Source organism: Marmota monax, unplaced genomic scaffold (genome assembly GCF_021218885.2).
Source record: "Marmota monax isolate L192 unplaced genomic scaffold, Marmota_monax_Labrador192_F-V1.1 WCK01_AAM20220418_F8-fsc00071, whole genome shotgun sequence".
Lineage (NCBI taxonomy): Eukaryota > Metazoa > Chordata > Mammalia > Rodentia > Sciuridae > Marmota > Marmota monax.
Window position 1 is genome coordinate 9,565,944 of NW_026695217.1, and position 17,761 is coordinate 9,583,704.

General features: G+C 47.9%; 1 protein-coding gene across 2 annotated transcripts in view; it reads left to right on the forward strand.

Moving 5' to 3' along the window:
- Nup133 (nucleoporin 133) overlaps positions 1–17,761 on the forward strand; it is a 46,036-nt gene that overhangs the window by 8,843 nt on the left and 19,432 nt on the right. For both annotated transcript variants that reach the window (XM_046432074.2, XM_046432076.2), the window contains exons 4-14: positions 36–143; positions 1,587–1,721; positions 2,565–2,735; positions 4,098–4,253; positions 4,509–4,579; positions 7,170–7,317; positions 9,006–9,153; positions 10,076–10,233; positions 11,665–11,756; positions 15,689–15,852; positions 16,623–16,717. In XM_046432074.2, the coding sequence (XP_046288030.1) occupies positions 36–143; positions 1,587–1,721; positions 2,565–2,735; positions 4,098–4,253; positions 4,509–4,579; positions 7,170–7,317; positions 9,006–9,153; positions 10,076–10,233; positions 11,665–11,756; positions 15,689–15,852; positions 16,623–16,717 (1,446 nt within the window). The remainder of the gene's footprint in view (positions 1–35; positions 144–1,586; positions 1,722–2,564; positions 2,736–4,097; positions 4,254–4,508; positions 4,580–7,169; positions 7,318–9,005; positions 9,154–10,075; positions 10,234–11,664; positions 11,757–15,688; positions 15,853–16,622; positions 16,718–17,761) is intronic.

The following is a 17,761-nucleotide window of genomic DNA, read 5'->3' on the forward strand; positions in this document are numbered from 1 at the left end:
ATACAAAAGACTTTCTGTTTGTGTGTGGTCTCTAGTTATCTGTTTGCAAAGAACTCCAGCTGCCACCTAGTGATTTCCACTGGAGTGCTGACCTGGTGGCCCTGTCCTTCTCCGTTCCCTCAGGTGAAGCACATTCCATTCAGGTAGGTGACTTAAATGCTTATTGAAATGAGGGCATTCTGAATGAGGAAACATCCAATCCAAATTTAAGACATTACTGTAACCTACAGAAATAAGACTGTGGCACTGACAAAGAGGTGGGGGGGGGGCTGTATAGAGCAGGGTGAAGAGTGCCTTTCAAACCCACGGTGTAGAGCAGGACAGAGGGCACCTTCCAGACCCACTCGAGGACTACACTGGTCTCTGACAAATGCAGAAGCACTTCAGTGAAGGTGACATAGTAAATAGTGTTGGAACAATTGGCAATCTGTAATTCTAAAAAACGAGTTGCGTGAATATTAACTTGAAATGGATCATAGATCTAAATATAAAGTAGAAAACATTTTTAGAAAAAGAAAGAAGATAAATTGTCATGATCTGAGATTGGGCACCGTTTTTAGAAATCTTTGAATCATGATCCTTTAAAGTAAAAAATTGAGAAAATTAATATTAAAATAAGATCGAAGTTAAAACTTTGCTTAAGATAAGAAAATGAAGAGACAAGCTACAGACAGGGAGACAATATTCGTAGGTCACACATCCAAGAAAGAAATTATGTCTAGAATATAAAAAGAGATCTCAAAGCTGGATAAGAAACAGCGCAGTTTAACAAGGGTCACTGGGGAGAAAACCAAACAGGCAGCACAGGTCTACAATGAAACTTTCCAGGCAGGATGTAGGGTACAGGTAAGCACACAAGGCATTTAACAGCTTCACCTTAGAGAAACAGCAATGAAATACCACTCACCCCAGAGATGGCTGCAACTTACAGAGCTGGCCTGCGGGTGCTGGCAAGGACCTGGTGACCCGGGGGCTCTGCTCTTTGCACTTGCTCACAGGGGGTGGGGTGGGGTGGGACAGCCTCGCGGCTTCCCTTTCTCACGGGTCAAGGCTCGTACTGTGGACGCAGCAGTTCCATTCCTGGCTCTTCACCCTGGAGAAGTGAAAACTGGGGTCAGGGAGGAATACCACACAGGTGGCACAGCTGCTTCCTTTGTGATGTCCGTTAGCAGGTAGCAGGGCAGCTGAAGGGGTACCTCCATGTGGAGTGCTTCTCAACACAGCATATTGAGCCGGCAATGCCTACAGTGACCCAGTGTGTCTGAGGCGGGAGACTGAGGAGCAGTCAGCGTCCTTCTCTGTGATTTCATGTCATGTTCTCACTGCAGCAGCAGAAATGGGTTGCCAGAGGTTAGGGTGGGAAGGTGCTGCCACTTTGGGGGTGGTGGGACTTTCTGGATCCTTACTGTGGCTAGCTAGGCAAACCTACATAAGTGTTAGAATCGTTCTAACAAAGGAAAGGCAGTTTTACTGCTCATTCACTTTAAAAGCAGTTTTAAGATAAAGAGTCCTTGCTCTGACTTCCTCAGCATCATCAGACTCTGCCTGTGAGGCCTCCTTGCTGACTGTTGTGGCTTTGTTTCCAGGCCGTTGCTGTCATGGTTGCCACTAGAGAAGGGTCCATCCGCTACTGGCCAAGTCTCGCGGGGGAGGACACCTACACAGAAACATGCGTGGACTTGGGAGGGGACAAGATCTGCAGGTTCCTCACAGCAGTCAAGGTGTGAGATGAGTGTTGCTTTATGACTCGGGAGAGCTGTGAGCTGGGACTATGGCTCCTGAGCAGACGCACAGTAGGGCCAGGACCCATAGGGAACGAGGAAGAAAGAGTGGGAGTCTGCCACTGCACACTTGGTGGAGCGAGACCCCTCTGGGAGTTCTGAGGGGCTGGTGTTGGGTGGTGGTGAGTAGTGTTCACATCTTTTAGAAGTGTTTTATGATCTGAATGATGTAAAGAATGACTACTGATGCCCAACGCTTGACTTGTTTAACTTGCATTATGGTGAACCTATTACTTAAAAATCAAATTTAAAAATAATTAATTGTTTTTCTGCTGCAAAAGTTTTTCTGTGTAGAATTCGTAATGTTGGTCAGAAGGGCTGGAGGTGTAAATATTGGTAGAATGCTCACCTAGCATGGGTTCAGTCCCTAGTACCACCAAGATAATCATGTCATCGTATTGAACAGATTCTTAATTATGTCAATAAAATAATGTTGTGCTTTTACTCGTTCTTTTAAATTTGTTTAAGGTGAGGATGATTTTTCTCTGCATCAAAGAGGTTTTTTTGTTGTTGTTTATTTTGGTGGTCCTGGGGATTGAACCCAGGGCCTCATTCATGGTAGACAAGTGCTCCACCACTGAGCCACATCTCCAGCTCTTTTCAGTTTTCATTTTGAGACAGGGTCTCACTAATTGCTAAGGCTGCCCTGGAGCTTGCCATCCTCCTTCCTCAGCCTCTAGAGTAGCTGGGTTTACTGCCTTTGCCACCTTACTTGGCTTCAAGTATTTTTTGTTCTCTTCCTCTTGGTGGTGACGCTTATGTAATCTCTCTGTTTGCTCACAGGGAGGAAGCTTCATCTTGTCCTCTGCAGGAAGCCAGCTAATTCGGTTGATACCTGAAAGCTCGGGGAAGATCCATCAGCACCTCTTGCCACAGGGGCAAGGCATGCTTTCAGGGATTGGTCGGAGGGTTTCCTCCCTTTTTGGAATTTTGTCTGCTAGTAGTGATCTCATGGTAAGTTTATAAAATGTCTGTTTTGGAAGCTCATTTCTTAGCTGAAAGTTTCCTACGAAGTTGGTTTTGCCTCCATATGATTTTAAACTAGTTTGTAAATTTAAAATGTGTTTCATAAGGATTGAGTTGACGTTTTAAAATTATTGCAAGTATCCTCTCTCTCATAACTGATGCTCCAACCCTTTTGGAAGTCCGTACCTGTGCATAGCTAGGGAAGGGGAGGTGGGAGCTGACACTATGCAGTGTCGTTCTCTGCCAAGGCTCTATCATGTCATGCCATCATTATGACAGCCTGTGAAGTAGAGGGCCTCCTCATTGTGCCACTGAGTGGCAGAGCTGGGGGCTGTGCCCAGGCTGCAGAGTCTGTGGTGGCTCCCCTGCTGGCATCTGCTGCGCGCCCACCCCCACAGTTCTCTTCTTGCTGGTTGCTTTTCTCTCCTGCTTCCTTGAGTTTCCTTTTTTCCCCAACACTGGGGATGGAACCTGGTGCTGTACCATGGAGCTACCTCTCCATCCCTTTCTATGTTTTTATTTTGAGACAGAGTCTTGCTAAATTGCCTAGGCTGACCTTGAACTAGGGAATCTCCTTCCTCAGGCTCCCAGTGTGCACTACCATGCTTAGTTTCTTGAGTGTTCTACTGTAAAGCAGAACATGTCTGAAAACAAATTTACCAGCTTCTTTCTTTGCCCTGGACCAAGTGTACAGAGCTCGTCTCTCGACTGTTCTGCTAAAGGCATCATCACTTCTTGAGTGACCACCCAGAACCTTGGTGCTTTCCTAGCCTCTGTCTGCATTGGGGCAAATCAATCACTCCCCTCTGGGTCCCCTTCCATTCCTTTCTTCCTGGTGCTGAGTTTAAGCCCCTGCACTTGGCAAGCTTTGCCCAAGCTGCTGGACCAGGCCAGTGTACTTCTGAAGGCCCTGCCCGCCCCATTTAGAATCACCCTGGACACCCAGGTAAACCTCACACACGGCTTGATGATCATGACTGTGCTTTTGCAGCTGCACGGCCATGTGTAGCCTTGCCTTCCTCCTTGCTATTGGTCCCCTCATGGCTCTGGGTTCAGAAGCCATTACATCTGCTCTGCTTACCAGAGCTGCTGACCCACCTCCAGGACTTTGCTATATGTTGCTATTTTTCAGGTTTATTTTACAGTTGAAGAGGACATCTTCCTGAAGGACCCTGTACTTCCACACTCCATTCTGCTCTCCTGGCCTGTGCCCCCACCTTGCTCTTGCTGGGTTTCAGTCAGCCCTCCCTCCTCAGTCCATCATGAGCACTGATTGCTCAGCCATCCTGCACATGGGGTCTGAGGTCTCATTGAGCCGTTAGGAAGCGTGACTTCTTTCCCTCTGTGCAGCTTGCAGGTGTTCTCTGGGACAGTGGAAGCTCCAGCTTCTACAGCCTCACCAGCTCAAATATCAGTAAATGGGAGTTGGATGAGTCATCAGAAAAGCAGGCACACAGCTGGGATGTGCACCGAGCCCTGAAGGAGAACGTCACCGATGCTATCTGGGTAGGATGGCACTTCACGCCCATGGCTATACCAGCTTCCCCCTTCGCTATTTGAACACCAGTTGGATGTTACAAGCGTAGTGAGGTATTTGTGTCCCCATGGTGGGTGCTCCCTAGTCACTTGCTGCATCAGTTTCCAGGTGTATGCACCACTCACGCAGCAGCTGTGAGCGGCTTTATTAGGTGCCGGGGGCACAGAGGGAAAAGGAGTGCTTCTGGTGCTTGGGAAGCTTATGTTTTTGATATTTCCACTTAGGGATCTGAAAGTAACTATGAAGCTATTAAAGAAGGGGTCAACATTCGGTATTTGGACTTGAAGCAAAACTGGTAAGCAATTAAATTGTCCTAAGAAAGATAGAAACAGTTTGGGAAATAAGCTGGTGGCTCTTCTAAATCTGCCTCCTACAGTCTGTGGAGCCTTTTTTGTCTGGGGGTCCACAGGACTGTAGCCCTCCAGCACAGTCTGTCCACATCCAGCAATCCTTCCTGCTCCTGCTTCTTAGAGTGGTGCCACAGCTTCTGCCTGTCCTGTGGTTGTTGCCCTGCTGTGTGAGCTGGGCACTTAGACTCGCTGTTCTCCTCCTTGCAGTCTCTGAAAACCTTGGAAAAGCCACGTATCTCTGTAGGCATTTTAATTAAATACGGTTTACCTGTTTCCATTATCAGACTTGGAAATTTAGCACTGCTACTTGGATATAGCTCACCATGGGCTTCACCGTTCTCAGATTTGGAGGCAGAGGCTGGGAATGGGGAAGGGAGCATGCTCAGGAATTGCCATCCTGGGGGCTCCTGCTCCCAGTGTGGTCCTAGACACATCCTTGTGAGGCTTCGGAGACTGGCTCACCCCTTGATCTTCCTGCCCTCCTGAGCTCCACACAGTCCAGATCTCACTCAGGCCCTTGGGGGTAGTTACCAGGATGCACAGGAAATTCCAGCCACGTTTGGGCTACTTCTGTTCCAGAGTGTTTTTCTTCCTCAGTGCTCTTGACACTTTTGATTTAGTGCTGCAGCCTGGTTTATGTTTTCAGTGAGCAGGCTTATGAGTTCTTTTGTGAGGCTATTGCAATAACAAAGCCCGTATAGTTTCATTTCAGATATGAAGCTTGGATTTTTTTTAATCTTAAATTTATTACCTTACATATTCCCATATAACTTGTCAATTTTTACTGATGTACAAAATTGCAATTATCTTCCTATCTCTGCTACCTGAAGTAGCTTCAAGGTTTTTCAGATATGAAGCTTTTTTCCTCTCTTTTTACTTTTATGTATTTATTTTGGTATGGGAGATTGAACTCAGGGGCACTCCACCACTGAGCCACATCCCCAGCCCTATTTGTATTTTATTTAGAGACAGGGTCTCACTGAGTTGCTTAGTGCCTCACTTTTGCTGAGGCTGGCCTTTAACTCAGAGTCCTCCTGCCTCAGCCTCCCGAGCTACTGGGATTATAGGCGTCAGCCACCATGCCTGGCAGATGAGAAGCTTTTTTTACTGGCATATAAGAAGCTTGCTTTACAACTATGTCAAAGAAAATTGGTCCTGACCCTCCCTGCTAAGTGGGCTGTTCATTGGGTGGGCAGTCTGTAAAGTACCTGTCCTATGGTCTCTCTGGGCAGGACTGACTACCGGAGAGGCTCCGTTCTCTGAGACTTCGCTCCAACCCCTCTTGTGTGGAAAGTTCTTTGGGCCTCATAGGACCCTGCCAGTATGTCACAATTTTAAGCCAGAATTCTTTAATTCTTTGAAAAGTTCTAGTGGATGTGGAGCGCAAGGGAGAACTGAGGACAGTTGCACGACGTGAAGTGCCACGTCGTCTGGGCACTTGCCCGTCCATGTTCTTGGGTGTGACTGTTCGTGGGGGGAGCTGGCCTCCCTGTTGGTGTTTCTGAGGCTTGAGGGAAGGTTGCTGGCACTGCCACTTGGTGTTTGGAAAAGGCTGGGATCAGAGAGCATTGTGTTGTCTGCTGGGGCAACAGCTTTGGAGGAGTAAGAACAGCACATAACTTTAATGAGAACAAGGATTTTTCACAATATAGCAGCCTGGCATTTCAATAACTTGTGCCTAAAATTAAAAGCAATGTTATTCCTCTGGACAAAGACTAAACTGTGAAGAACTGATTAGATTGCCGGTTGGCAGGCCTGTCCTGTGACGGGCTAGAGCATAGCTTTTGGGTTTGGGCCCTTGAGTCCTTACTGTAACATCTCTGCCCTGAGTTTAGGCATACTGTCTCCCTGTGGTGATTAAATCTGCTTCCTAGAACAACTTCTGTTACATTCTGGGCCTGAGCTCATTTTGGCCTGAGGACTATTCTGGGCCATTCCTGAATTAGGTGACGTGTTGATTCTTGATTTATTGAGGCAAGTTTATTGAGTCCTCATTTACATTTGGTAATATTTATCATTTTCTTCATTTTATCATTTTTAAAGTATGATTCTGAGTTGGCAAATGTGGCAGTCAACCACAATCTCAGTCAAGATATAAAACAGGACTGGTGCACTGGGCAGTGGTGGAGTGCTTGCTGAGCCTCGTGGAGGAGAGAGAGAGAGAGAGAGAGAGAGAAGAGGGGAGAGGGGGAGGAACACTTCCATCACCCTCAAAAATTCCCCTCTGCCCTGGTGGTCATCAATCTGCTTTCTCCATAGCTTTGCCTCTTTAGAATTCCATATAATTGATCATATGCTACACAGTCTTTTGAGTTTGGCTGCTTTCACTTAACATAATGCATTTGGGATTGATTTCTTGCATTGCTCAGTCATGTTCCATTTGCACACAGTTTATGATGTGAGCGTGTTTGGTTTTTCTCTTGGGTCAGGATCTGGGAGCGGGGATGCCAGGGTACACGATGAGCATGTCTGAGTTAGTAAGAACCTGCCAGGCTGTTTCCCCAGAGGCTGCAGACTCTCTTTTTCCTTGGCTAGTGATGGGCTCCTGATTTTGGCAGCTGCGTGGCATCCTGCAGACAACCCCTGCCTGGTCTATTACTCCCTTGTGACAGTGGAAGATAACGGCTACCAAATGTCAGATGCAATTACAGTAGAAGTCACTCAGTACAATCCACCTTTTCAGGTAAGTCAAGTTACAAAGTGGCTCAACACGTTTGAGTGTTTTTCTAACCATTGAACACTTTTGGGATCTTGTTCTCTGAGTTATATCTGTAGGTCTTGGAAATGCTCTCCAATATCACTGCCTCATTGGCTTTTCCATCTCAACGTCCTTTTTCCCACCTGTGGCTGAGCACTGAGAGTAGAGGTGCTGTAGGTAGTCTGTGACCCCTGCTGCAGCCCTGGGTCACCATTTCTGCGTTGCCGAGTGGGCAGGAAACACTGGTGCAAGGCAGGAGGAGGCCAAAGGTGGTAGGGCTCCATTCAGAACTCCAGGGAGCTCTGAGGGTCCACAGAGGGCTTGTACTTTAGGCAGCAGCACGTGCGCTCCTCAGAGCTCGCAAATGCCGCTGAGTTCCTGGTGCCCTCAGCTGTGTGTTCTCAGGGAAGCCTTCACAGCTGCTTGCCCTGCATTTACCCGCTGTATTCTTCTAATTCTGTTTTTTTTTCTCTGCATGACATTAACCGAATCCCACAAGAAAATCTTTTTTCTTTTTTTTTTGGTACAGGGATTGAATTCAGGGGCACGCAGTCTCTGAGCCACATCCCTGGCCCTATTTTGTGCCTTGCTGTTGCTGAGGCTGGCTTTGAATTCACGATCCTCCTGCCTTAGCCTCCCTAGCTGCTGGGATTACAGGCATGCGCCACCAAGCCTGGCTCGTTTGTTCTTTTATTTCAAATGGAAATGAATGTTACCAAATGTTCCTGTTTTACAAGAAAGGCATATTCATTGTTAGAAAAAAATTTCTGCTAGTGCAAAGGGATATAAAGAAAACAATTTTAGAATAAATAAAATCTTAGGTTCCCACTTTAATGTAACATTTGTAACATAATTTCTTTAATGGCAGTTTGCTAATTTTATCATTTAATTTGGTCTTTATTTCCATTTCTGCCTCTGGTTCTGTACATGAACAGTTGGCTCAGTTTTCTTGTGCTTGATGTGCTTTTTGTTTTATTTTATTTTGATGCTGGCCTTGAAGCCTTCACATGCCAAATGAGGTTGAGCTTCTATGTGATGTCTTGACAGTGAAAGAAGAGTCAGAACCTAAATGTTAACCGGGGATTATTTGTAAGGATTTTCTAATCCTACAATAAATAGTGTGGTGGGTTAAGCTTTGTTTTCTCTCTCACATTCGTTGTGGGCATCACCTTGTAATTGGAATACCTGAAAACATTTTCCAAATATGCTGATTATGTGCATCTCAGCAAATAACTGCTCTGACTGATGTTTGTCAAAGTTTTGGGCTGCTGTATGTAGCATGAGTTACAGGTAATAGTGAATCATACACACAGTGCTGGAAGTGGTCCACACCCAGGGTTTCTGGGCCGCCCTTGCTGCATCGTCTTGTGGTGGGAGGGCAGGCGGGTTCACCATGGCCCTGATCTCTCACTCCTGAGTAGCCCAAGGCCCCTCCTGACCCCTCACTGTGGGGTCAGGTTTTAACAGGAACTTGAAGGGTCCCAGGGTTGGGACCATCCATAGCAGTGTGTACAGAACTGTCCTGCTATGCTCTGTAGGTCATCTGATAGCCAGTGTTTGAGTCTTCACAAGGAGCCTGGTGAACTAGCCTGTCATTTCATGGACTGCTGTCATAGGAATGCGATTATGAAATCATACAAACATGTACTTTTGTTTCTAAATTCTCCTTTCAGTCTGAAGACCTGGTCATGTGCCGGTTGATGGTCCCAGACTCTTCAAGCCAGACCGCCTACCTGTACACTGAGAACGCTGTCCACGTGTGCACCACTGGGACTGGGAAGTTTTCTCTCCCTCAGGAGAGAATCAGCTTTAATTCACAAGGTGCAGTAGAGGTCACAGAAGGTGCAGCTGCCAGCTCTTGGTCAGCCTTGTTGTTCTCCCTCTCTCCCCACATGTTGCTTGGGCATAGTACCTCCAGGAGTCACTGAGACTTCATATCACATCTGGAGCAGCTGGAGTGATCTTCCTGAGAAACCACAAGGACAGTAGAATCCCCAGACTGTTACATTTATGGAGAAAGATAGTTTTCTCCAGGGGAAGAGACCAAGAAGGTCACTTGTGCCAGTGAGGGTGGCTTTTATGAGTTGATGTTCTTTAAACCAGTCTGCCTGGAGTCCAGATGCTGGACTCCTGCGTGGAGGCACCCACAGTGCAGGCAGGCCACAGCGACTCCACCAGGTGATCCAGAGGGCTATGTGGAGGATGGAGCCTATGCCCTAGTCCCCGAGCACCAGCAGCAGGCAGACGTGCTAAGGCCAGCAGGCCTAGTCACCCCATCCAGTGGCTGACCAGGCAGAATCAGGCCAGAGGGCGCCACAGAGTGAAAGGGGCTGCCGTCCCAGCCTCCCAGAGGAAGTACTCCTTTGAGCCCCTGCTCTGCTGTCTTGCAGGGCTGGCTTTATCATCCTGAAGTGAGGGCACGAGGTTTATTTTTGTGTTTGTTTGTTTTTTCATATTTTTAGTTTAGGTGAACACAGTATCTTTATTTTGTTTCTATGTGGTGCTGAGAATCAAACCCAGTGCCTCACACATGCTCGTCGAGTGCGCTAACACTTGAGCCACATCCCCAGCCCCCAGGGTCTGCTTCTTAAAGCAGTGGCTGGTCCTTGGCCTTTGATTCTGGAGCTGAGAAGCCAAGTGCACACAGTAGGGAGGGAAGTATGCTGGTGCTTCATGGCCACGGCTTCTGCCCCACAAGGTGGGCTCCACAAAGCGTCCTGTCTGTGTGTGCTTTTTCCCTCAGGAGATGGCATCCTGGGCGCGGGCTCCTGTGGCTGCATTCCCCTCCTATTCTCTAGAAACAGCGGGCTGGTGTCTATCACTTGCAGGGAGAGTGTGTCCCTGCTGGCAGAAGAGCTGGAGGAGTCGTTGGCATCTTCAGTTGCTGGACCAAGCAGTGATGTAATGTGGTTTCCCATCCCATGTTGCCCATCAGGAAGCCAGACATGTGTTAAGAAGCCTAGATGAGAACGTTCATTCTTTGATCTGCATCATGCCCTGGTCCTCCTTCCCAGAGCAACTGCTTTTAAGTCTCTGCGCTGTTCCTTCTGACACTTTCCTCTGCACTTTCAAGCAGTATGTGTGTCTGCTGTCTCCCACTTTGCCACCTTAGGGGTGAGGGTTCAGGTGATTTGCTTTTCCTCCTGTGCCATCTCAACACAGAACCTCTCGTCATAGTGACACAGTGAACGTGGCTTTTGGTTTCCTAAGCCTGGTAACATGCTGACTGCATCTCCTGCATCATAGGACTCTCTGTGGGTCTTGGAGGATGGAAAAGTGTCAGCTCATATTTGCTTATTTAAATGTCTGCATCTATCACCCCACACCTTCCAGCAGCTCTGAAAAACGCTTCTCAGGGTACTTCTTTCTATGGTCAAATCTCAGGAAGCCGCATCTGCACAGCCATCACCCTGGGCTCCCTTGCACTATTCCTCAGTCGTTCACACCTGTACCCTCTCCACATGTAGTGGCTTGTCCCAGCACTGCCAATGCCCTCTGGTTTCTTCTTCCTGGGTAGTTAGACTCCAAGAGTTTGAGTTCAGATTGTGCTTGTTTTTTGTTTGCTGGGATGAGTTTTAGGGGAGAAAGTGGGGTGAAAAACTCACTTTTCCCCTGTAATCTTGAAACCTGAGATACCTATCCTTTTCTGTGAAGTTTTTTTTTTTTTAAATCTTTTATAGGAGACTAAAAATATTTGGTATTGTTTTGGATGTTTTCCATTTGAATTGTATATGAAACATAAGCTATTTTTGTAATTTAAAGTGATTTGATACAGTCTTTAGAGAAAGCAACATGCTCTCTTTTTTTTTAATGTTTATATATATATATATATAGCTGTAGGTGGACACAATATCTTTATTTTGTTTTATATGGTGCTGAGGATCGACCCCAGTGCCTCACATGTGCTAGGCAGTACTAATTACCCACATGCTCAGTGGTGTGTGATAAGTGGCGCTGTGTGAGAGCAGACCTATAGATGGTGTTGGTCTTACTGAGCTCCCCAGGGAGTTTTGCTGAGGGTGTGATCACTGAGCTGTCCACTTTCCTGCAGGACCTGGGGGGTTGGTCAGCACTGGCCATGTGTTTGGATGCCGAGTACATGTACAATCTCTAGAGGGGTGTAGGGTGTGTCAGGTGTAGGGATGTCAGGCATGGGAGTGTGAGCATGTGTGTCAGGTATAGGGGTGGGGGTGGGGTGTATTTGTCAGGTGTAAGGTGCCTTAGCTTGGAGCACAGGCAGCAGTGTTGGGGCTTCAGGTGATCTGGTTCTTCCGTCAGCCATCATGAATATTCTGGACCTTCGTCTCTGAACTCTGGCTTGTGTCCTTGCAGAGCATGGTCTTTGAGCCTACCACAAAGAATGGGACAGTAGCCCAGGAAGACAGGACCAAGCTGCTGAAAGCTGCTTTTCTGCAGTACTGCAGGTACGGTATGATGTTTTCAAGACCAGGGCCATCCTGCTGCCAGCACTGGCTATTGACCTCTTGGTTTGGGATGGGAGCAACATGGAGGGTGGGGTCATCAGGAGGGTTGGTTTTCTTTAGCATTAGTGCTTTTGCCAGCATTGGCTCTCAACTTGGGGGTCACTGAACCTGGTGGGCACAGAGGGCTCGCTAAACAGGGCCTCCTATGGAACACACCCGCAACCTCCTGGAGAGCAGTGTGTACGAAGACAGCTTTCAGAGGCTCCTCGTGTAGCAGGCAAACAGGAGTTTCTGGCGTTGATGAGACTGGTCTTTGGTTGGGCTTTGCCGCCTATAAGCTAGCCCCGGCGCTGAGGCTGCTGGAGCATAGCTGGGGTCCTATAGGTGGGCTGCTTGACTGTCCCTACTGGGCCTGTGCGAGGGGCCTCGGCTGGCTAGCTGTTTGCTCTTGGCTGGGCCCACTCACCTTCCTAGGACCCAGTGCCAGCTCTGCTTCCCATGGCTCCTCAGCACATTGACGAGGGAGCAAGTGCATACTGCGGAGCTACCTGTGAATTGCAGGCCATCCAGTAGCACCCGTCCCTCTTCCCCCAAGAGGGACCGCCCAGATTGCCTGCAAACATTGCCAGGTGCCCTGGCACAGAGGGTAGCGACACGTGGCAGTTTCTTTTTTTTGCTAAGGTAGCATTACTGTTTTTGTGCACATTTTCTTTAAAATTGCTTTTCATGTTATCTGGATTTTCATTTTACTTAGCTCAGAAGATATAAACTCTTGTTTGTGAGAGTTTGGGGAAATTTGCTCTGTAATTTTTTAAAAAACCAAACAGCACATTTGTAGGAATGGAAGAAATGTAACAGCTTTATAATCTTATAAAATACATCAGACATTTATGTAAAAGATGTTTCATTTTTCAAAGAAGTTTCCTGTTTCTATCTTTTCCATCTTGGTCAGAATAATGAGCAGTAGTTACTGACTGTCATGGATAAACTGTTTCATTGTGTTGGGCAGTAGTTTTTTTCCTGATGTTCCACATTGCTGTCATCTGTGCTGTGAAATAAAAGGACCTCTGGAATTAGAGCAGATAGCAGAATTTGAGTGCTATAGGCCCAAGGACTTGAAGTACTGAGTGCTCATTGGCACAGCCTGTTCATTCATATTATTAACCCAGCAGCACTAGAAATGGGAGCGTCCGTGATAAAAGTGGAACTAGGGAATGAGGTCGTTAAACGTAATTAAGTGTGTTTTAAATGTAAACACTATATGTTTCCTCTAAGTATCGGTAAATAAACTGTCTATCCTAAATTCTGGTTTCAGAGAAAAAGGTCAGAGACAATCACAAAAAAAAGTACTTCATAGTATCAGGTCCATTTTTAAAACAATTGAGATCCTTTGGGGAAATTGCCCTGTCTTTGTCTTTATCTAGATTTCTGTAAGTCTTTGTTGGTAATCCATTTCTGCCCATAACCTTACAGTCTACTCTGCCTTCGTTCGTATCATTGGATTCTTGTACGGGTTTTCTAGGCCATATACAACTAGCAAAAGGGGAAATCAGGATGTATGTATGGCTTCAGGAATTTTTTGTAGATCCAGAGCAGAATTGGAGTAACAATACAAGGAGTGCACACCATTGTCCCAGGCTTGAGCTCCTAATCGTGAGGGCAGGCAGGTCTGTTGGAACAGCAGGCCTCAGCACAGGACCAGACCACGCAGGGCGGGAAGGTGAGCTACGCACACAGCCTAGGGCTCCTGGGCACCACCAGGGCGAGCCTGCCAAGCTTCCTGAAAGCACCACGGAAACACAGAGGACAGCATCCCTGCCCCTACCCCATTGCTGTGTGGCTTTTTAGTTGGATCTTGCTTTCCTTGCCTCTCTCTTCCCCGTAACCTGCAATGTGCCTGGGTCTCCAGGTTCCACCTGGCCAGTCGTGCTTTTAGAGGTTTTCTGTGTTTCCCTCATCAGCTCTATCTGCTTTTCTACCAGGAGAGCATTTTAGCCCTTTTCTGGTCTTTCTGCCCCATTTCTCTTTCTCTCTCTCATTCAGCACTGGCTGCATGACCTCATTTACAGGTTGCAGGTGCCAGTAGAGAGGACATACTGGACCTGCTGCCCACTGCCATGCCTGCCAGTGTCTGCACTGTGCAACGAGGTTTGCTGGTACTCTATGGGGACAGTGAGTGGCTGAGCCCCATGGGGCGGGCTCAAATCTCAGTTCATCTTAGCGTTTTCCTGTACACTTCTGTGTTCTGGTACCTTCCTTAAAAGGCTCAGTGAATTCACATTTGAACAGACACTCCTGAGGATTGCGGTCCAGCCCTGCTTTGCCCCCAGTTAGCTGTTGAGCCTTGGGACAGATTGGGAATACCCCTGGGCGGAGTTGGCCGAGTGCAGGTGTGGTGCTGGCAGGGCTTGGTTTAGCTGATGCGTCTGTTTTGAAGTCCCCAGAGTTCACTGTGTCTGCTGCCTACAGATCTCAGGCCAGGACCCTGCAGCCCAGCTTGCAGCTGAAGGCCATGGACAGTCGTACTGTGGTACTTGTGAAGCTGCAGGCCCACTAGTGATGTGCGGGCACCATCAGGCTTGTTTCTGCTTTGTTAAAGCGGTCCCCTTAGTCTCATTGTGCTGCGTGGTTCAGGCTTCCTGGGAGATTCAGAGTATCTGATCTTACCAGTTTTGCACTTATTACTGTTCCATCAGATATAAACAAGGCAGCAAGCCACCATCATGATTGCTTTAGTTGCTGTGGCTGCTGGTGATAGCCTCTGATAAGCAGCCTGTCAATGTGTGGCGGTTAGAACTAAACTAAATATTCTAAACTCAGTGGCTTAGAACACCAGAAGTGTGTTGTCTCAGTTCTAGAAGCCAGGGCCCAGGATTGAGGCACTGTGGGGCAGGCTTCCTCTGAGGCTCTGCAGGAGCCCCTCCTTGCCCGCTTTTGGCTGCCAAGGCCGCTGCTGGGCTTGTTGGTGTGTCAGCCCATCCTTCCAGTGTGACCATCTTCTCAGGGTCTTGTAAGGGCACCGACTGTGGGATTTGGGCCAAATTAATCCCTACCCTAACTGGTTGTTTCTGCAGATGCTTTATTTCTAGACAAGGTCTCATTCTGAGGTTCTTCTGGACAAGAATGAGGGCTCTATTCAGCCCCCTCAGTGGACACTGCATAAGATGATGGCTAGATGTGAGCCTGAGTTGGGAGGGCCCCAGGAGCAGCACCTGCTCCTGAGGGCCTCCTGCTGGTCTGAGCCCTAGACTCCTGACTCCACTGGTGATCCTGGCTGGGAGCTCAGGCAGTCAGGAGTCCTGGGGAAGCAGCCTCTTCACCACGAGCAGATCTAGGCTGCAAAGCAGGATCAGCCTGGATTCCTGCAGTGACCTCCACCTCATCCGCTATCCACCTGTCAGGGTGAGAGTCAGAATGGCCTGGAAAACAAGGATGGGCCATGGCAGCTCTGCCTACTGCCTTCCATGGTCCTGGTACTTTTTGCCACAGTTTGCCTCCTTACTGCCCTGAGGATGTGTGCTGTGAGCAGCATACACCCTGCTGCATTCCTCCCGGCCCTGCCAGGCCTCAGGTGGCAGCTTTCCCGCCCCTCTGCAGGCTCAGTGGCCTTTGTCCTTCCCTGTCCCGGTGCTACACACATGTAGCCATCGCCGGCTATTGCCTGATTCCCCCTGACACTGTGCGTTCTGAGGCCCAGGGCCTTGGTGTATTGCTCAAACTCCTGTGTCTGGTGCCTGCATGTTGCAAGCATTCAGTGTGTTTGTTGGATTCATGGCTGCAGCTGAGGTTTCCCATTGTAATTAGTTATAATTGACAGTACTTTAAAGGCTGAAACCCATACATAGGACTTGAACCTCCTGAGGAATTTTCCATGGTAAGTTTTGGAAATGTTTTGCCTCCCTTCATACTTTTTTTTTTCCAATTTGTTTCAGGAAAGACTTGGGTCATGCTCAAATGACGGTTGACGAGCTGTTTTCCTCCCACTCCGACTTGGATTCTGACTCTGAGCTGGATAGGGCCGTTACCCAAATCAGTGTAGATGTGGTGGATGACTACCCAGCCTCTGACCCTCGGTGGGCTGAGTCTGTTCCTGAAGGTAAGAAGAGTTTGACTTTGAGGAATGACCCATTTGAGGAGAAACTATATTTTAGTTTCTCAAACAATTGAGAATTTTCGCCTGATTTTATTTTAGAAGTTGTAACTGTCCTCATTAGTAGATCTTGAACAGGACTCAAGGTAGATCTAGATAGCAGAAGAGCATCTAGGGGAACATGGGTGCAAGCACTGACTGCTCCTTCAGAGGCAGGCTGCTTTGCACCTTCCATTTTATTTCTGGAGGAACTCAATGGCATGTAGGCTCCAGATCAGATGATGGTCTTGGCAGACTGTGTATTTGGTTAACAGAAATGGCAGACTCTCCTAGGTACCAGCGAGTCTGGTACCAGAGATGGGCATGTCATGTCCTCCAGCCTGCCCTGGGTGACCTCCCTAACACATAGCTCTTCTGCAGCATGGAGGCCCCTCTGTGGTTCATGGGAAGCAGAGTGCTATCCTTAATGGTCCTGCTTTAGGCAGACGTGGGATGAAAGCCCTGCTGCCCAGCTCCTTTCCATAGCTGTTTCTTTGAAGCTGTCAAACGTATAACTACAGTATTTAAACTAAACAGAGCATGCTTCTTGTTTTGAGTAAGTACAATATGAATTTTGTCAAACCCTTCAAATTTCTCTCTAAATTTTAAAACAATGGAGTAATGTAAATAATTATTTCGAAGGACTGGCCCTGTCCTCTCAGGTATTTTCACACCCTACTTGACTAGCCGTGGTGATTCTGAAAGCTCTGTTGGGTTCTATTTCTGTGTTCTCACAGAGGCACCTGGGCTCAGCAACACCTCCCTGATCATCCTCCACCAGCTGGAAGACAAGATGAAAGCCCATGGCCTCCTGGTGGACTTTTTGCACCAGGTGAGAGTCCCTGAGGGTTCGGGCTGCTCTGGTGCCCCACACCCAGGGTGCCCACTCTGTTCTGGCACTCCCAGTGGCCTGATTCGAGTTCCCATTCCCTGTGCAGACGCAGAAATGAACAAGCCAGGGCGTGTGAAGGCTGCTACTCCAGGGTGACCACTGCCTTGAAAATTAGGTTAAGAGAAGAAAGGAGCACTTTTCCAAAGAAATGCCACATCAGCTTTTTTGTCATTTTAGCTTTGATGCTGTTGTGTTCATCAGACCAGCTTCTTTCAAAACAGGGTTTCATGCAGGCTTGCTGCGTGCCTTCATAGAAGAACTTCGGTCTGTTCCCATTGTGCTGATAGGTGATGTTGGTCACAGCAGAGCACACATCTCCAGAGCATCTTCTGCAGGGCGGAGTCACCTTATTGAGGGTGTGAATGCTGGGTGGGGCACCACATGTGGACAGGCTGCTTATCAGAGGCCACCACATGAGCCTTGTGGCTTTGCTGGCCCAGAGACCCGAATGGAGGCTCAGTCACTGGCAGCACCTGATAGGGTCTGGAAGCCCCTCTCTGGCTCTGCCTTTATGTTTTCATTACCTTCCATCTTTACATCTTGTCTCTGATGAGGAACTGCTGTGGTAACAGGCAGGAAGTATGTGGGACCAGGACCTCTAAGGAAACACTTCTGGCACAGAGCTCTTGCCTCCCTTGAACCAGTACATGGCCAATGAGGCTATGTCCTTGTTTTGAGGGTGGGAGTGAGATCAGCACCTAAGGACACCACTACCCACTTTGATAAGGAGGGTCCTGTGTCTGCTATCAGGAGCAGAAGTGGGCCCAGCCCCACCTGCTTCACTTATTGCTATATGCAGGGGCCATCAAATGCAGGCATCAGGAGCCTTATAGAAGAGCTGCACCTGACAGAATGTTGAGGGATAAATTCAAATCATAAATGACTGAGTGACTCTTAAAATAATGTTTTAAGGTAATCAGGTGAACAGGTTGACTGAATTACAACAGTTAGATTCAGCAAAACATTCCATTCGTTAAAAACAAT